This window comes from Equus quagga, chromosome 15 (assembly GCF_021613505.1).
Source record: "Equus quagga isolate Etosha38 chromosome 15, UCLA_HA_Equagga_1.0, whole genome shotgun sequence".
Lineage (NCBI taxonomy): Eukaryota > Metazoa > Chordata > Mammalia > Perissodactyla > Equidae > Equus > Equus quagga.
In genome coordinates this window covers 41,226,129-41,247,259 of record NC_060281.1, presented here as the reverse complement: position 1 = coordinate 41,247,259, position 21,131 = coordinate 41,226,129, and the positions used below count along the sequence as shown (strand labels likewise).

Below are 21,131 nucleotides of genomic sequence, written 5' to 3'. Positions count from 1 at the left end.
TGTTAACATGGGGAACAGCAGGTAAAAGGCATATGGGAACGCTCTGAACTGTCTTTATAACTTTTCTGTGAATCTCAAATTCTTACAAAATAAAACATTTTTATTAAAAAAACAAAATAAAATGAGATTTTGTATTTAAGAACTCACATCCTGATTGGCTAAACAAAGCAGTTCTAAATCGTATGTGTGTTTTTGGAAGGTGTTAGACTAAACACTCAAAGTTAATGATAGAATGAGATATAAAGTGAACATGGGTTTTTTTAAAAAAAGATTGGCACCTGAGCTAACATCAGTTACCAATCTTCCGTTTTTTTTTCCTTCTCCTCCTCCCAAAGCCCCCCAGTACATAGTTGTATATTCTAGTTGTAGCTCCCTCTGGCTCTGCTATGTGGGACGCCACCCCAGCATGGCCTGATGAGCGATGCCATGTCCGTGCCCAGGATCTGAACCAGTGAAACCCTGGGCAGCTGAAGCAGAGCGTGCAAACTTACCTACTGGGTCACGGGGCCGGCCCCTGAACATGCTTTTAAGAATGAAAAGTGCTGCACAGATGTAGGCCACCAGCTGTTACTGTCATTCTTATTATTAGGTATTCATCCTGGAGAATTTGCCATGAAATGCGGGCAGTGGTTTATTGACCCTGGAAGGGAAAATATGTCTGGGTGCCTCACCTCAAAGCCCTCCAGGATCCCATGGGCCTCCTGGTCCAGGTCCAGGTCAATGGGGGGCAGGCCCAGGTCGTTGCCATAGAGGAGGTAGACTCGCCCAATCTGGATGTGGCCGGGGCGGCTGTAGCCTGGGGCGCCCACCACCAGGTCCCCGTACCCATCCTGGTTGAGGTCAGCTGAGGTCATTGCCCTGTAGGAAGAGGAGGGAACCCACTGCAGTACCTACTGAGAGCCATGGGTAAAACTGTCTCCTGTTTCTTCCCTTTCTAGAATCCAGCACTTTAATTTCCTCTCATTAAATTTTTCCATCCTGCATGACCATTGTGAATATTCACTTCTGAGGTTATTTTGTGTGGTTCACAGTCTTGCTCTTCAAGAAAAAACAACAACAAACTGGAAAAATCGAGTCTTCTGGGCATTTCTGGACCATATTAACCTGAGCAGATGAAGAGCATCCTCACAAAGCATCGTGTCCCATATGCAAAACCCAGAGCAGCCAGAGCACAATCCTGGGCTCAGCCTGAGAACTGAAATTCACCTCCAGCCAATGGCACAGGCTGCTTTCTGATTGGCTCAGCTCATTTCAATCTGTTACCTGATCAAAGACAGGCTTGTGTTAAGTATACCATTTTATTTCTACCCCAGCTACACAGGGTGCCTTGCTCTGGGAAAAAAATTAAACGTCCAACATGTTTACTGGACGTTTCTAAATGAGATTCCATGTCCTACCAGTTACAGAGATGGACAAACCAAGTCAAAGGTTCGAATGTCTCTGTTGGGCCTGGGAAGACCAAAAGTCACTGTCTGCTTTTATCCTTGTAACGTCATCAGATTCCAAAATATCTGTAACATTATAACTCCAAGAATATTGAAGCTTTACAAATATTCCATAAAATACTTGGTTGTGATTCTTTAATAAAGTGAAAGGTCCTAGTATGTAAACATATTTGGCCCAATTTTAAGGAGATAGTTTCATCTTCATGATAGCTTAACCGCTAAATTAACAATGTTTTTGTTGGTGATGAATTGATTGGAAAAATAAGTTGCTAACAGCTGGCATCTAAAACATTTGTTGAATAGCTGAATGAAATTAAAACTGATGAAAACATTCATGAATTAGATAAACTTATACCTACCAACCAAGCCTCGCATAGGGAAGTGACAAGAAGTAAGATGCCAGCGGGCTAGAGATGTGCTTCGATGACTGGTGAGAGCTGCCTGGAAACATTATCTGGATGTTCCTCTCCAGAGCCTGGTACATAAAGGATAGGGGGGAATCCTGAAAGGAAAAAGTCATCACAGACAGATCAAGACACACAGGGTAATCGACAAAGATACTGTTTCCTGTCAAAAACCTTGGACTTTCATGAAGAAAACAAGTTTTCACAAGTGCTAAGAAATAAAACATCAATTCCTATAAACAAGTAAGGTCTGTTCGAACAGGCAATTAGAAGAGTGAAGTCCTTACCCCCAATATGCACTGAGGGAAGGCAGTTATAGCCCAAGAGGTCAGAGCCAGCATGGGAAGAAAGAGTTAGCTGGGACTCAACCCAACTAAATCAGGATGGTCTGTACCAATGTACCAACCTGTAGAACATAACTGCACAAAATAATTTTTATGGACTAAAATTTTGTAGACGGTAAGTCCATTCAATCTAGAACTATACTTCTATTTGTGTATACATATATTTTTTCTTCTTCAAATGAATGAACTAGAACATCAGGATGCCAAAACATCTTCCAAACCACACCCAAATTAAGATGCTGTTGAAAACCTGGAGCCCTTGATCGAAAGTTAATTTTAAGGCAGTGCCAGCAGAGCGTTAAACCAAGCATGGGGTCCTTCCAAGCGTGATTAAGGGGCCCTTCTGTGTGACTGCACAGGTTGCACACGATGAAGTAGTCCCTGCGTAGGCCCCTGCCCAACTCCCAGAGGCATCATTCACAGTGTTGTCTAAACCCTTCTGACATTAACAGCCTCCCACAGTCCAATGCCTGCTTACCTCCCCCACCTTCTCAGAGTAGCTTGCATCCCTTGTCTGTGTTACAGGCAGACAAGAATACTCAGATTCCCAAACATCACGAAACTTTCCCAACCCACTGCCAGAAACACATGCTCACTGATGAATGCTATCCACTATTCAAGGCCTAACTCAAATGCCACCTCCTCCATGAAGCCTTCTGTGCTATCTTCCAAGATAAAAATTATATCCTTGCTATCTAACTACTCCCCTACTCCACCACGGTATTTGTTGCATTCTACTCACATATGGTTATTTTTATATTTATCACCCCTATTAGACTGAAATTTTCTAAAGGTCAGAGTCTATTTCTCTTTCGTCTTATATCCCCACCAGCAGAGTCTGGCCCTTAAAAGATGACCTCCTGTATGAATTTCGTATGCAGTAGTGAGCCTACAATCCTGCCAACATACTTTGCACTAAGGACAAAGCAGGACTGGCCTGGGGGCCCAGGGCCACCTTGGGCTCCACCAGACTCGCCAAAGGCCACTGAGGTCCAGACTCACATCTCAGGAAGTCTCTGGAACAATCCAGATTTGGAGGCCAAGGATATTTGCTGGCCTGGCACATGCCCAAGTGACTTTCAGTGAACGATTAAATAGCCAGTGACCCTGCAAGATATCATCACAAGAAATCTCATATTCCTCTTTCTCCATTAAAAGTAGAAAATTCTCACCGAGATCCAGGAATTCACGGTGAATAACACTCCTCTTTCGGTGTAGTTGATATTTTTTCTAATATCTTTAGTGAGGGATACAGTCAAATTCCTATGAAAATAATTTTTCTGTACTTTTGAGCTGTTGAAAAAAGAGCAGTAAAATAGTTAAGACTGAGAAAACAACACTCCCCGGAAGACTGAGTTGATGGATATAGCGAGGTTAACCACAGGTTAAAAGACCACAACATTTTAACATCTGAAAATTGAAGGAACAGCAACACAAAAAACAAAACTGTAGAAAAATCTCCATGGGAGATTCTATAAAATCTTTTAGTAAACGCATTTCCACAGTTTAAAAGCCTGTCCTTATAAAAAATGATATTTCCTATCATCTCAAAGTTCTGTAGTGTGAAAGGTTTGAATTCCTTCCGGATTACTAAAAAATCAAAGATATTTCAATATTTCACACAAACAGTCAAGAAATAGGTCTCTAGCTGTTTGGGAAACCAATATGCAGATGTACTGACTTATCTTAAGGACGTGCTAGAATTGATGATACAATTAAAATACATTTTCGAATTCATATACTTTAACCAGCCTATAAACCAGATGACTAGAGGAGCCAGGCAGGCCTCAGAAGTGACTGAAGTGGAAGCCAGGCAGCAGCAAGGAATGAAGGGGGCCCTGCCTAAGACACCAGCGAGTGGAGGGCTTCTGACAATCTAGAGATTGCAAGCCCTGTCTAAAGGCATTCAATCCAATTAAGACAAAAACTTAACTAATTCAAATAAAGCAAGCAGTGAGGGCTTAACTGAACACTTTCTGCATATTTTCAATTCTTGTGAAGCTCCAGACTCTCTCACCTTGGGATCTTTCGTTGCACTGCCCTCTTTCTGAGTACCTAACTCTTGTGCACCCAGTTGAAACATCACTTCTTCCTGGAAAGCTCTCCTGTGACTGGGTAGGACACTCTGTGGTACGTCCCCAGGGCACCCCCTACTTTTCCTTCCTAGCTCTTAAGAGTACAATCATCCCTCAGTATCTGTGGGGGATTGGTTCCAGAACCCCCCCATGCCAAAATCCACGATGTTCAAGTCCCTTTATAAAGTGGCGTTGTATTTGCTTATAACCTACGCACATCCTCCCGTATGTTTTAAATCATCTCTAGATAACTTATAACACCTAATAAAATGCAAACGCTATGTAAATTGTTGTTATAATGTATTGTTTAGGGAATGACAAGGAAAAAAAGTCTATGTCTGGTCAGTACAGATGCAACCATCATAGGCCTTTGGATCCACAGTTGGTTGAATGCACAGATGCAGAACCTGCGGATACTGAAGGCCAAGTGTGTTTACAAGAAGTTATTCAGAGTCCATCCACTCGCCAGCCCATACGTCCTGAGAGCAGGAGCTGTTTCTGTCTTGTTCACAATGAGGTCTGTAAAACCTAAAGTAGTTCCTGGATGATGAGGAAATACTATTTTATCATCTGTATTATGTTATTGTTATATTTTATTAATAAGTATTTATAATATTAATACAGTTATTAAGTGCATGAATGAATGGTTGGTGGTTGGTACCTGACTCCCGCAGGGAATACCACCTCTTAGAATACAAATCAGGCCCTCCGGCCCTCTTCCTCAGAAATTACCAGAGAGGTCTTCCCCCCACCCTATCTCTTTGATAAATACTCTTTCAGGGTGAAGTTTAGGTAAAGTTTATAAGCAATAACAACAACAATGAAAGTGATGACACTATTAACTACCATTTAATATTTAGTGAGCAATTTCCTAATGTGCTAATTGCCTGACATCCATTCTTGCACATACTAAGCAACTGGTTTAAAATCACATAGCTGTCAATGGCAGAGCTGGAATCTGAACCTCTATCTGTCAGTCTATAAGTCCCATGCTTTCAGTGTCTACTGAGCACCCCTCCGGGTGAGACGTTCTTTTTCTGTGAACAGTTTTGGAATGCACTTACCCCCGGGTGCTGGATCGCCGGCCACCGCACACAATGAACAGAGGGTTCTCAGGGAGGTTGCAGTCACTGGGGAAATAGTCAGATGAGTCAGGCATCTTTCTACCTTCCTCTCAAGGCTGAATTTTACTGAGCACTGATGGTGCACTTCAAGCACCTCCAAAAGTCTAAGTGTAGGGTGTTCATTACTTAGCCAGACAGGACCGGGAAGAGGCCCCAGTCCTTCTCGATGAGGGTGGCTGAGCTGACCACAGGTGGTATTATGGCAAGGAGGACTAGTTGCTGGAAAAAGGAATTCAGAAAAGGAGCTGGGAGGAAGCTGAAGGCAAACTGCTCCTATCAAAGTCATTCTTAGCGGCAACTTTAAGCAAAGGAAAAGGTTTTTTCTTGAATTCTCTTTTCTCCACCACCAAGATTCAGGTGGCAGCCTTACAACATTAGCACTACAGTTACAAATATTTTGGGAGTCATGTAGAGTTCTGGCTGGGAATATACCATTATTTCACTATTTTGTTAGGAAAATATACTATGAGTTTCAAGTAACATAAGTTTGCTTTGGAAGAGAACCTATTATGAGTAAATTAAGAAATACTATAATATGAAAATATATTGTTCTTTCTGCCATGAATTTATTTGTGTTGTCTTTCTTTGAAACCTGCTCTAAATTTACCATAAATTCTGATGAATCTTTCTTTGTATGTGCATGTAAACACACAACAATTCATGGAATTTTCTACCACGGTAAATTAGGACAGAGGTCAAGAGACAAGGAATATGCTCCTTCTCAATTATTTCCTCCTAATTAAAGAATAAAGTACAGCTCACATCTTCTTTCCTTAGCTATTTGGACAACCTAGCCAAAAACAAACACCAAAACTGTTTCCCACTTTAAGGATCATTACACATGGACTTTATAAAACAAATTCAGGTCATTCACTCTAACATGGTCCCTCCAATGTCAACTTAACTTCCTTCTAATAAGAATTATAATACTAATAGCCAACATTTGTTAAGTGCTTACTCCATGCTAAACCCTTTACATAAGTGACCTCATTTACTTCTTAAAATAACCCTTTGATAAAGATGGAATTATTACTGTCCCCATTTTACAGCTGGGAAAACAAAACTTGGGGAGGTTTAGCAACTTGCTTGGGATAACTCAGTAGTGAGTGGCAAGTCTCTTAAATTTCAAAGTCCATCCTCTCTAAATTCATATGCACCTAAAAACCATGGCTATAAAAGGGGAGCTTAGGGATTTTACTTGAAGTTTATCTCATTATTAAAAATGACATTTAGGGGGCTGGCCCCATGGCTGAGTGGTTAAAGTTCTGCGTGCTCCACTTTGGTGGGCTGGGTTCGCGGGTTTGGATCCTGGGTTCATAGGTGCAGACCTACTCCACTTGTTGGCCATGCTGTGGAGGTATCCCACACACAAAGTAGAGGAAGATGGTACCAATTTTAGCTCAGGGCTAGTCTTCTTCAAGCAAAAAAAAGAAAAAAAAAGGGAGGAGGATTGACCACAGATGTTAGTTAGCTCAGGGTGAATCTTCCTCACCAAATAAATAAATAAATAAAAGTGACATTTAGGGGACGGCCCCATGGCCTAGTGGTTAAGTTCGGTGTGCTCCACTTTGGCAGCCCGGGTTTGCAGGTTTGGTTCCCAGGCACAGACCTACACCATTCATCAGCCGTGCTGTGGCGGCAACCCACACACAAAATAGAGGAAGATTGGCACAGATGTTAGCTCAGGGCAGATTGTCCTCAGCAAAAAGAAAAAGACTAATGTAAATGTGTTTTTAATCTCTGCCAAATTGTTACTCACTGAGTCATTAAAACAAGTTTAACATTTACTAGGCAAATATCAAATTTATCGAAGGAAATTTTGTTGAAATCAACACCATATACAATTATGGTTAATATTATTTGAATACTAACAAATGTTTTTAATGGCAAAGGAACATCATCTGGTGTATAATATCCCAGAGCTATGCCTATATAGGCCACTGAATTTATAAACCCCAACCCTCCTATGATCCTTACCTGGAACAGACACCTCCTGCCATAGAACCCTCTCTCCCACTGCTGTGGCTGCTACGTAAGTTTCCCAACCCGCCCTTTCCCTGCCTCAGGTGCTGCCTCCAGTGCTCCCTCTCTGGACCCCATCCCTACCCTGCTCAGCCCAGCAGTGTGGGAGGGGCTGCGTACTCACTGGTACTGTTGGAAACAGGTTTTGAGGAGAACTATGGCTCTGTCAGACCATCGAGTAGATTCTGTGAGAGCGGAAAGGTCTATTACAGCTGGAATTGGGGACAATCCCACTCTACCCTGGCCTTCTCGCCAGCTGAGTCTCTGATCATTGTCCTAGGCATGCTGGCAAGGAGCAGCAAAGGAGCTGGAGGTTGAGCAGCTGTCCCATCTAGATTAGACGTCAAATTCCAACAGAAGGCTGTGCTTTACAAACGCATTCATTTCTGATTTTATTTGGGGGATGGGGGGCAGGTTAGGTAAAGTCCCCTTTGAAACCCTCGAACTCAGAGGTCAGTCGGGATGGAGAGGAGGATCGCCATGGCCGTGGTGGAGCCTGTGGAGAGCTAGCACCTCGGCACACAGCATGGGTTCTCCCAAAAGAAACAGATGGAGCAAAGCAGGGGAAGCTGATTCCCTCCCACCTGAGCCATTTCTCACAGACCACAGATTTTGCAATAACTGTCTCTCTACCCCTAAAACATGAGAGACATCAGCAAATCTAACCAGATGGGTGCTAATCAGAGTTTTGAGATGACTGGTTTTCCATCCTTTTCCCTCTTGAAGATAGGACAGAACTTCACGAGACATTGTTTTCATTTGATCAGTTGAAAACCCTGAGATTTATGTCGGGGATGGGGGTAGCAAGGCAGGGAGTGGTTGGTAGAAGAAATAGAGTAATTCACCTGGTCCCATTCTCTAACATGAAGCTCGTGAGATGGTAAATTTTAGTGGACCAAAACGCCATATCATCCAGTCCTCCAAGGAAATATTCTTGGAATTGTTCCACCAAAAATGGTGACTTTCTAGAATAAGTGGGATAAAGCTATGGCAAAGGGAAAGAAAAATAAGTACACAAATTAATAAGGCGCTTCTCCTGCTACCTTTATAACTCTAAGATTTTGAAGAATGAAGCTTTTACCTTGGAAATAGCTAGCATCTCACCATACCTGCAACGTAAACAATAATTTGGACTGTGAGTCGTGGTTTCCACAAAGAAGTGAAGCAAATAAAGAAGAAAAAGCTCCACCCACATGCATCCACTATCATATAACTGCCTTTTTGAATAAGCAAAGTCCATAAAGCCAAAATCCACTCACAGGAAACAAAAACATCGAAAAGCGTGTTAAGGAAGTCACAATAAAATCAGCTGCAAATTTTCCTGCGGGTTACACTTACATTTCCAGGAATTGAAGGTATGAACAGTCAACAATTGCATTTTTCGTGATGACTTCTCGGCCATAGAGTTTCTTATAAATTTCCAGTAGATCTTCAGTGGGCACATACCTGAGAAAAGCACCGGAATAAGAGTTGTTTTGATTCTGAAGATGAAGATAAATAGCATATATATATATATATATATATATATATATATAAAAGCATATATATAGCAAACTTTAACAGTAGCTACCAGTTATTCCATGATTATTGTGTCAGACACCATGCAAAGGGCTTTACGTGGACCATTTTTTTAATCCTACCAACCCCAGGTGGTTGGCACTATCATATTCCCAATTTGCACAGAGGACACTACGGCACAGAAAAGTTAAATAATTTGCCCAATGCTGCAGAGCAAACAAGTGGTATCTTTAAATATTTATGAAGGTAGGCTCAAAGATAGGAAACTAACTACAAGGTATAAAAGGGATGTTTAGCTTTGTCAATTCAGAGTTCAAGGAGCAATATATTTTTATTCTTTTTAATTTAATTATTCTCAAGAATCATTATTTTAAAAACCCCAAAAATGGCTCCTCACCCCAAGTGTCTACTTTTAGAGTACACAGTGTAAGGTAATGAAAAGAATTCTAAGTCAGGCTTTTGCTTCACAGATATTAGTTATTTCAGTTGGAAGAAGAGCAGCATCTTAAAATTAGATTTATAGAAAATCATCTTTTATCTTCATTTCAAAAACTTTAGAATATACCAGACAAATCGTAATCAATAAAACCTGATTTTAGTATATTTATAACAAAGAATCTACTGAGATGTCCACTGGAATGGTCCTCCCAACAAAAAGTTTAAAAGGTTTGACAAAAATAACAAAAATATTTTATTAGATGAATCACCAAGCTAGCAAGAAAGTGAAAATTTTCCAAAGGCCAAAACAAACTGAAACTGGAAACTTCAGGAGGAAAGTGAGTAGAAAAGTCAGCTTTTGCCCTGAGTACATCTGCCAAAGCCTGGGAGGCCAGAGGTTTTTTGATGGCTGCGTGCTATAGCAGGAGACAGGAGAGAAAGCACAGGAACCACCCAAAGTGGACCATCTCTGGGGAAACTACATTAAAAGCTACACTTTCTGGATGAGTGTTAGCGAGAAGTAAATCCAGCATACAAAAAGCTACGGCAATGTCTTCATCTTGGCAATGGATGGGCGGGGAGAGGTATCTCTCCCCCTGAGTTGGTAACCACTACCCAGCCCCATGAATGTTTTGTCCTGCATTGGTGTTATCTGTGTAGTTAGAAAAACTTCAAGGGTTGAAGGAAACTTAAAGTGGTCCCAGGTGAATAGTGCCTCAAGGTGTGACCGTGGGTCCTCCAGGACCAGTTAAACTGACCCCATCTTATCAACAGAGTAAGAGTGATTTTTCAGGAACTGAGACCCCTTTGTCCAGATCAGGCTGGTTGAGGCCACCAACCCATCAACAGGTCCTGCGCAAATGCTTGATAAAAAAATAAGTGATGTTTGGACGTCAAGGAGTTAAAAACTCCCCCCTCAGATGGTGGTAATGCTGCCATTTTGTGAACACGCATCCTATGAAGAGGCATGAAGTTTGACTACACTTGCACAAATCATTACCTCACTTCTCCTTACCTCCAATCATCTATGTCCACACTTCAAACCACCCTGTCCTTCATCCTATAAATTGTGCCCCAAGCCTTGGATCAAGGAGACAGATCTGAGAGCAATATACCTCCTGTTTCCTTGCAGATAGATCTAACAATAAAGCTGATTTCTTTTCCTGAAAGTTGATGCCATGGAATACAACCAAAAGAGGACCAGTGGAACTACAACATCTGCTAAAGTAGACTTGAAGGCAATAAGCATTATTAGAGATAAAGAGGGTCACTATATCATGAGAAAAGATTTAATTCACCAGAAGGATATAAGATTTTGAAACTTAAATGTGCCTAATAACATATCTTCAAAGCATATATATATATATATATATATATATATATATATACACATATATATATAAAACAAACTTTGACAGAACTACAAGGAGAAATTGAAAATATCCACCATCGTAGGGGAGATTTTTTAACAAATTTCTCTCTCAATAATTGTTAGATCAACCTGATAAAAAACATATAGTAAGACTATTAATAGCTTACAAATCCTTTGATTTGAATAATAAATTTAATAAGCTTAAGCTAATAAGCATACATATAACAGTTAGCCAAAAGTTGGAGAATTAACATTCTTTTCAAGCACATATGAAATATTTACAAAAATTGATCACATGCTAGATTTTAAGTCAAGATTCAATAAATTTCACAGGAACCCAAAGAAAGCAAAAAGAAGAAAATAAATATATGAGTAAAAAGTAATGCAAGATAAAAGGAACATATAATAGGATAAATAAAGCTAAAAGTTCATTCTTTAAAACAATAAAATTGAAAAATTAGATGAGACTAATTGTTTAAAAATATAAGGGAAAGCAGTATAAACAACATGATGGGTAACAAAAGGAACATGAGTACAAATAAAACAGGAGAAAAAAGATAAGAAGATATTATGAACAATATTATGCCTAAATGTTTAAACATTGAGATAAAATGGAAAAGTACTAGAAAAATATAGAACTTCTTACGAAAAAAACTGAAAAACTGTACAGTCCTATATAGTCCTATAATCATTAAAGAAGTTTTCTAAAAAGTCCCTAGAAAGAAAACACTGGGTCTAAGTAGCTTTAGAGACAAGTTCTACCAAACAGTCAAGGAATCAAAATTCTCATCTTTCACAGACTTCCAGAGAATAGAGAAGGAAGGAACACTCCCCCACCTGATTTCATGAAGTCAGCATAACCTTGATACCAAAACCAAACAAGGACAGAAGGAAAATCACAGTGCAAGCTCACTCATAAACATAGATGCAAAACCCTTAAACAGCAAGAACAGATGGAACAAATATAAAAAAGGTGATATATCATTACAAAATTGGTTTTGTTCCAGGAAGTAAAGTTGATTTAATATTAGCAAATAAGTTAGTATAATTCACTATATTAACAAATTAAGAAACAACCATCTCAACAGATGCATAATAAGAGTTGAATACATATGAAATTAATGTATAATAAAACTACTAGCAAACTAGAAATAGAAGAAATCTTCCTTAACTTGATAAAGGATATTCATAAAAATCCACAGCAAACATTACACTTAATTATGAAATCTTGAAAGCATTCCTTTAAGATCAGGAACCAGATAAGTATGTTCAATATCACTACTTCTATTGCACTAGAAATATTAGCCAGTGTGATACAGCAAGAAAAAGAAATGAAAGGTATAAAGATTGAAAAGGAAAAGCAAAAATTGTCATAATTTACAGATTTTATATCGTAATTCAAGGGAATCTCCAGATAAATTAAAATTAACAAGATAGCTTAGAAATGTTGCTAGATACAAAATCAAAATTAGGAAGTCATTTGCATGTCCATATACCAGCAAATCAATTAGAAAATATAACTGGTACCAAAAATTACCATTTATGGTAGCAAATAAAAATATAAAGTCTCTGCAACTAAATCTAATAAAACATGTAAGGTCTTGATGGAAACATTTATAAAACCTTAAAGTCACTAAAGGAGACAAATAAAATATATAGCATATATATGGATAAGAAGACTCAATATTACAAAATTATGAATTCTCCTCCAATTGATCTCTATATTCAACAAAATTCTAATGAAAATTCCAACAAGGCTTTTCTTGGAACATAGCAACTTGATCCCACCACTTATTTCAAAGAGCCAAGGCAAAAGAATAGACAAGGTACATCTGAACAAAAAGGAGGACAGGTTGGGAGATCTGCCCTAATAAATGTCAAGACGTACTGTAAAGCCACCATAATTTAAAAAATCAGTATTACTCAGGAATAGTCATGAGACCAATAGAATGTGATAGAAAACCCAGAAACTGGCGCACATGCATAGGGAATTTTAATTTATGTCAGAGAGGGCATTACAGATCAGAGAGGAAAGGGTAGATTATTGATAAAAGGTTCTAGGACAATTAGTTATCTCTACAGGAAAAAATAAAATTAGATTCTAACTCAGAAAATACAAAAAATTAACTCCAGGTAAATTAACACATAAAATTAAGAAATAAAACTATAGAAGCTTTAGAAGGCTAAGTACAAGAATAACCTCATGCCCTCAAGGTAGGGAAGAATTTCTTAGATAAGACACCAAAAGTACAAGTTACAAAGGAAAAGACTGATATATTCAACAACATCAAAATTAATAAATTCTGTTTCAGATACACCATAAATAAGTAAAAAGACATGCCACAAACTGTAAAAAGATAATTGTAACGAATAAAGGATAAACAAAAGATTAGAAGCTCTAATATACAACGAACATTCACAAATAAATAAAAAGAACAACCCAACAGAAAAATAAGCTAAAAACTGAACAAGATGGTCACTTAAAATCAAACACAAATGGTCAATAAAATATGAAAAAATGTTCAAGCTCTTTAGCAATCTGGGAAATGCAAATTAAAACTTTAATGAGATACCACTACATACCAAATGATAGAAAAACTTCAAAGGTGAACAATACCAAGTACTGGAGAACGCAGAAGAAGCAGAACTATTATGCAAAGCTGATGGGAGTCTAGAGTGGGAAGACCATTTTGAAAGAGTCTAGGGTTACCCAGTTAAGTTAAACATGCATAAACCCTACAACCCAGCAATTCCACTTCTGGTGATGGTTACTTGAGAGAGATTCCTCTCTGGTGCACAAATGTGTGTACAAAAAGGTTCATAGCAACGCTATGTGTAAAGCAAAAACACTTAACACTGCTTACATATCCATCAACATTAGTCTGGAGTAGTTCATTTTGTTATAGACACAACGGAGGACCACACAGTGGTGAAATGAACGCACTACAGCTGAATATATCAATACCATTAAATCTCAAACATAATTTCAAGCAAAACATTTGCAGAATACATACTGCGTAATTCTACTTACCTAAAGTGAAAACCTATATTTTACATATGGATACATCCATATGTAGTAAAACTATAGAGAAAAGCCACCAAATGATTAACAGGAAACCTAGGGTAGTGGCTACCCCTGGTGGGACAGAAGGTGATGTGCTAAAGGGGGGAAGGCAAGAAGCTTCTGAGGACCAAAAATGCTCTGTTTCTTAAACTGGGTGGTGGCTACACAGGTGTGCATCATCATATTTTATGCATAATTATACGTTTTTTATATGTTTGGTATAATTCACAAATGTTTTTAAAGAAACTACTTAGACTAATCTGCAGTTTTACTTCTCAATTTGCAAATGCAGAAAACTCCTAATTACATTGTAAGTTATATTTTCTAAGAAAAAAGGAGCAAGATCCTAAATGCCATTAGCTATCACATATTTAAATGGACATTGCATGGCATAGTGGTTAAGTTCACACGCTCTGCTTCGGTGGCCTGGGGTTTGTGGGTTTGGATCCTGGGTACTGACCTACACACCGCTCATCAAGCCATGCTATGGCGGCGTCCCACATAGAAGGACTTACAACAAGGATATACAACTAGGTACTGGGGCTTTGGGGAGAAAAAAGAAAGAGGAGGATTGGCAACAGATATTAGCTCAGGGTCAATCTTCCTCAAAAAAAAAATAATAATAAAAATAAAAGTAAGTAAATGTACATTGCTCTTACCAGTGCCGTGAGAGGTAATTAAAATTAAACTCAAACTGGCTCAATACATCTCCTCCTAAGGGATGAGAAAAATATTTACATTTGGTGGATTAGTGACAATATGTAGCAGGCTTCTTTTACCATAAATTTGCTCAATCCAGTTGATTAGTTCTTCACATTGTTACAAGTTTCTGTTCATTTTTTTCGGTATAGGCATATCTTTAAGAAAAAGTGATCTCTTAAAATTGTAGCTAGTGAAATATGAATTAAGAAAGGATCACCCATATTACCAAAATGTTTTTTACTTTAAGGAAAGATGAACCATAAGAGTTCTTTTAAACCAACACCACTCACCATCTAGTTTGTATATTTAAAAGTAATTTCCTACAGAACAAAAGATGAAGTTTACCAATTTAAAGCTAATGGATTAGTAGACACTAGGTAATGACTTTTAACCTAATATAAAAGCTTTTCTAAAATTATGATACAAGTCAATGATAAAATGTGATTTTTTTAACCAAAAAAATACCCAATCTACACAACTTTTCAGCAGTACGTCTCCATGCTAAATGAGGTATCTGTGTACTCTGAATGAACTACAACATTCAAATAGAAAGCAGTATGTGCTACTGGCAAGATAGGATTTAAAAAACATGTATTTAATGTACAGTATTGACTTCATTACAAGTAGACTATAACTACTGCAAAAGGAAATTTGGCAAGTGCATATAAACAGTACCAAAATCACCAGCCGAATGCGCCTCAGGAAAGGAGCCGTGAAAATCAATCTGAAAAAGAAAGAGAACCAGCTGGTCGACATCACAAACTGTAGCCCAAACTCCTACCCCACAATCAAGCGAGTAGTGGGGAGATGACAGCCTAACCCAATGAATTGCTGAGGATGCATAATGGATGGACTCAATTTCCAAAGAAACAATCTTATTATATTGGCGCTGAGTTGTACACTTAATGTCTGGTAAGAGAGAAAGCTACTGTAGACCTTTGTATATAATAAGATATACACAAAATCTCTGCTGAGTCTAAGCTTAAACTTCTCACAGAATAATATTAATATCGATGAATGACCAGAGGGGGCTTCCAGAAGCTAAGTTACCAGATAAAAGCATAATTTTCAATTTGGCAATGTGGCATCTTCATATAGAAAATTAAAGAGGAAAAAACAAAAACACGTGGAACTATTACTTTTAAATAGAACCAAATAGTAGGTATTCATGTCTTATTAAGATACAGCTTGAATAAAATAAAATTTTCAAACATTGTTTGTGGCTAAACCAGAATGTCACTTCTATTGCTGTTTTCATGCATGTTAGTTGTTCTGCCATGTGGATGAATTTACCCAGGTAGCAAGAAGAGGAATGAATAGAAAAAGATGAAAATCTAACAAATACCACTTTGGACAAGAAGTCTTGTTTCCACATGACATCTGAATAACCTAAAGTTTTCCTTTCCTTTAAAAGCGTTGGTTTGGGATCTTGGGTATGACAGTGTCGCTCTCGTAAAGTCATTAACCTTAAAGATAGGTACTCACATCTCCCATGGTCCTGAGGAATCCTTGTTCAATACCCAGGCTATGCCAGCTGACATCGGCCACCATGTGAGAGGTAATTCCAAACAAGAAAGCTACCAGTTTCTCTGTGTCCTGCCAAATCAGCAAGTTAGAGTCACATGTGTTTGGGTTATTTTATAACAATCCTATGAAAAGTTTTAATAAGCATGAATTCGTTTCCATTATTGAGACTTAAAAAAAAAAATCAGAGGCAGGTACATTGTAGTTTCGAGTTCCCCAAAAACCACAAAATTGAAATGTCTTTTGACTTTTTGAAAAGTTTTGTAGTACCTTGGAAGTGCTTGAATTAATTACTATTGGAGCAAAACGACCAAGTGACATACTCCAAACATTTTTTTTTAATAATTTATTCAAATATTAATTAGCCATCTACCACTTCCCAAGTACTGTGTTTGGTGCTGAAGGTACAGTGGTCAGTAGACCTCGCAGAGCATGGGGAGGGGGAGGGGTACAAATGGGGTAAATGCAGGTGAAAAACAGGACTTGGCAGGTCTGGAACTGAATTTTTCAGGATTAGAGGGCCATGCCTACCTTCTCCCAAGGAAGGGGGTAGTTCTCTCGGATATAATGAACGCTCGCATTAAGAAATGGAGTCCAGTGCGTGCTCTCAGACACATCATGGAATTTTCCTGACAAAAACAAAAGCAGGCCAAAGGATTCTTTCTTAAAAAGTTGGAAATTCTCAGCCAAATTCCACCCCTGCCTGCTGCACTGCTGCGTCCCTCCTTCTCCTTCTTCCCTCCAAGCCTCTTAAGTTTCTTCTGTTGATGTTCAAGGAAGCTTCTAGAACACAAGAGCCAGCCGAAAGTGAAAGGGGCCTAAACTGGCTCACAGCATCTCTATCACCTGGGCTGCAATAGAGGCTGGAAGCGTTTTCAATTTCTGTGCCCTGAAGGTAAAGAAATAAGTTATTTTCGTGTGTGTATGTGTGTGTATGTGTTTTCAATCCTCTTTGTCCATCACAATCAACCTCCCTAATAGCAGAAAAGACAAAAGCAGATACTGCAAGGGCTTTCAAGCATTTGGATTTATAATAATAGTTTTCAAATGGCACAGGCCCTGAGCATCACCTGAGTGGGCCACTGGGTGTCCCACGGAGCTTTTTATCCCCACAGGAGGGGCAGGAAAGACAGGAACTGGCACCTATTCTAAACGTCCAAATGCCACAAATTCTTCATGGGATGTCAAATGTCACGAGGGCAACAGAAAGCAAACTCCAGAGTTCAGATCCCTCAGCTCAAATGTTTTATGCTGCCGCTAAAGTAAAAACAGCCTCACTACCTTTAAATCATGGGTTTTTCTGAAAATGATTTTCAAAGAACTTATAACTAAGAATTTTGATTTTCTCCAACAGTTTGCCCAGAGATAAAACTTACAATTCTTATTCTGCAGAATACAGTAAAAATCCAGAATTAGTGGTAGCTCTTTTGACAAACCTCCACATAACCAAACTGCCATTACCCAAAGCTCTCTGTTTCCTCTGTAAATCATACTGACTGGGAGCAAAAGATCCAGCCCACATCCCACCCCCACACACACTCCCCACCCCCACACCTGGCAGCCAGCAGGCCACTGCCCCTAGGCAGGAGCGCCTCTGTCCCCACAGCTGTGCCTTAGCTTACTGAGTATCAGCCAAGTTTGTTTCTAATCCTGTTTAAGCCAGGTTGTCCTTGTTATTGTTACTATAGAATTTAATTCAATATTAGGTAAACTGATGAAACACAAGAGTACAAAAACAAAGAGTTGTTTCTTCGGCAACTGAATATCTAAGAAAGTTAAGTGCTTCGGGAAGATGTAAGAAAAGTGAATTACCGAAAAAGAAAAAGGGAACTTCTGCTGAAATGGGTATGGATGAGACAAAGAGAAGATTTGCAAAAATTCATAAAAATATAAGAGAAATTGATATTCAAATCCCTTGCAATCATTATATATTTTATATTTCTTTCTAATTGACTTTTTTGGTTCAGTCATATACTGGTCCCAATCTTTACACCTGATAAGAGGAGAATCTATGGGTTTATAAAAAAATGGAAAATGCTAGATAGTTTTCACTCCTTTCCAACTCTTCTCAGAACCTTTATTATTGTGTGTTATATCTGTCTCTAAAAATGCATATGTTAAGTAATATTTCTCAGATTTAATTGACAAAAAAACCCATTTTTCTTTCTTTTTTATGTAAGATAACAAGGAACTGTAAAAATCTCAAGAGATATTTGAGCCCCCTGAAGACAGTTTGGGAAATGCTAAATGAGATATAATAGGTTAGACACAGAGGAACTGCAACATGCAGGCAAAATTATAGGATTGAGAAATGATAGCTAACAAACTAAAAGGGAAACAGGAAGAAAACCACTTACAAATATGAGAAATACAAAAGTTTAGTTATCCAGGATCATAACCATAGGAGTGAGCAGCCTTAAATATTTCACTGACCCTTGAGAAATTAAAACAAAAGATAGGGGGCAAGAGAAAAGAAAAAGACAAAATGGACTCTGTGTGGCTAACTGGGATTTAAAACCGTCTGGCGACCATGCAGGACAAAGGAGCAGTCACATACTCTGTCCTCAGGAAAACCACAACTTGTACCTGCAGGAGTGTTCCTTCCTGATGGACGGCCAGAAGTCTGAAAAAGCTGATTTTAGAACAGCAGTTTCTATAGAGGAACTGAAGAACCAGAAGGCTTTCGGGAAAAAAAAAAAAACCCTGTGGTCTACCCCGAGAGCGTACTTTCGATTTGTTCTGAAGGCTGCATCTCCCTGGTTTGCAAACTGTATGAGCAATAAAGCTTTCCTGATGAAACTTTTGTATTCTACATATTTTTGTTGATACCCTAAAGGCATCACTGTATTACTTTAAACAAAAAAGGGGGGAGATAATGGCTGATGACCCCGAGACTCCAAAAACCGTTTATGCGATGACCTAGTGTACTGGATGTCTTTTGTTCACCCCTGTTGATCCACTCACCATCCTTTTCCACCCTGCACAGTGCCTCGGAGGTGACCTACTTCAACTGGCTTCTTTGCCCTCTGGCTTTGATTGCGTTGGGTTTGGCCAATGGAGAGAAGCAACAAGTCACCGGAGAAAAGGAGGAGAGACAGGCTGGGGTATTCATTCTCCCAGCTCCACTTCTGTGGGGTCACAGTGAGCTAGCTGTGAACCTGACTGAAGGTCTGGCCCCCATCAAGCGTCCCTCTCCACACAGCGCTCTGTCAGCATTTCCCGGAACTGCTCCCTCCCCTGCATAGTCTATCCCTTACAATTTTCTTACATCCTGTTCATACCTCTGTAAGTGGTCCCCTTATAAAAACTTCTCTCAAATTACTCAGTCTGAATGTGCCTGCTGGGGCCCTAACTGATACACTCATAAGCCCAGTTTACTGATAACACTTCCTTAGACTTGCATAACACTTGACAAAATACGCATTAATACCAACAAAAATCCAGTAAAGGAGCAAAGCAGGCACCATTTTTACTATGTTACAGATGTGGAAACTGAGACTCAGCATGGAAGTGACTTTTTCAAGGTCACATGTTAACAGACAGTATAGAAGGAACAAAAACTCAGACCTTAGATCTCTTTCAAAATGTTTTCTCTTCTGCCACAAAGCAGTAAAGCAAGTAAGGGCATTTAGAACCATTGAAGTTTTCAGAATTCCTATGCTTAAGCAGATAAGTGTTGGTTAAATGGAAAATGCAACTAAGTGAACTAAGTCATTGACCAACAATAGTGGAAAACAGAATGTGCTACTTTTTAAAGCCATAGCCATTCCTATTAACCAGGTAAAAGTGACATTGTTTGGTCTACAAATCTTTATCTTACCTCCTTCACAGATGCTGGGGTAAAACGCATCAGGAAACACAGATCCAGCCTGATATGCATCCTGGTGTTCAAGTAACAGCTGGGGAGCAGCAAAATATAGAGATTAGGGGGCCAGAGTCAAGAGCCTGAGAAAAGCAGGCCCAGTCCATTTCCAGCTATGGGATGCTAGAACAATTTGGGGTGGGGGGAAGGGAAGTAATGGAAGGCAGGTGGGAAGCTGAAGGGGTAAGGAAATAAATAATAAAAATTTATGCATAATCCAAGACAACACCCTACCATATACAACTTCAGGTTCTTTCCCATCAAACATAGACAGTCTAATCAAGAAATAGCAAAAATTATGTATTTGCATTTCACCTCCTTTCGTTTTCTCTGTCTACCAGTAGAGCAGGATTTCCCTAGGGCTAATCTAGGGTTGGTTTGTGGTAAGATTTTCAACAATCCAGTGAAAAAAATCAGTGACATGAGAAAAATATAAACTTGCTTATGTACATAATATATATACATATATATACATATATGTAATCAGTTTAGAGTTACCACCTGTGCTTTAGAGTCAGATTATGTCCTCTGTGCTTTTGGAGGGTTAAAAAAATATTCTTTCCTTTTAAAATGATGTAAAAGTAGATGGTAGAGATTTTCTTTTCAATGTTCTTCCTAAGTTGACTGGCTCACTCCATTCCCTTCCGACCCCCTTATGGTGTGCCCAGGTGCACGCTGGAGTCTAGAAAATGAAGGCTACATTTCCCAGCCTCCACTGTGGATCCCACCTCCCCCTTTTGCTTCTTCAGCTAGCATGGAAATGCTTGGTTTTTCCGCAGCAGAAGTAGAGGGGGCCCAAGCGATCACAGGCATTGTACTGGGCATCCATTTTGCTAGTAAGGAGTATGGCTGAAGTAATGAGGTCCCGGACCCAACAGTCCAAGTGGAGGCTTGTTACTTTCCAGACCATGTAGGAGTCAGTTGGACCTGGAGCTGGCAAACGGGGCAGCGGGCTGTTTGACTAGGCATAGGCAACAGTTCCTCAGCAGGCTAGGTCTGTGTGTTGTTCTGGGAGTCCTTTCTGGACACACTACAGCCTGCTCCTCCAATTCTCACAGTTTGTCAGCATTGAACTCCCTGATTCTTGGTATTGAACCCCTCTCCACCTAAGCTAGCCAGAGGGATTTTCACAATCTGCCTACAAATTCTGATTGACACAATGGGCAAAGTAAAAGTTTGGCAAGCCAACTTTTAAATTTTTATTGAAAAGTCCTTATTGAAGAACTTAACGTGGACC

The 21,131-nt window shown here is 39.2% G+C and overlaps 1 protein-coding gene across 1 annotated transcript in view; it reads right to left on the bottom strand.

Annotated features, from left to right (window-relative positions):
• The window catches only part of GPLD1 (glycosylphosphatidylinositol specific phospholipase D1), a 47,467-nt gene that overhangs the window by 17,060 nt on the left and 9,276 nt on the right, over nt 1-21,131 (bottom strand). The window contains 12 exon segments of the mRNA XM_046639534.1: nt 672-858; nt 1,805-1,947; nt 3,366-3,486; nt 5,333-5,398; nt 8,260-8,399; nt 8,496-8,523; nt 8,753-8,860; nt 14,466-14,520; nt 15,184-15,232; nt 15,994-16,104; nt 16,564-16,661; nt 19,853-19,931. Of these exon segments, the coding sequence (XP_046495490.1) occupies nt 672-858; nt 1,805-1,947; nt 3,366-3,486; nt 5,333-5,398; nt 8,260-8,399; nt 8,496-8,523; nt 8,753-8,860; nt 14,466-14,520; nt 15,184-15,232; nt 15,994-16,104; nt 16,564-16,661; nt 19,853-19,931 (1,185 nt within the window).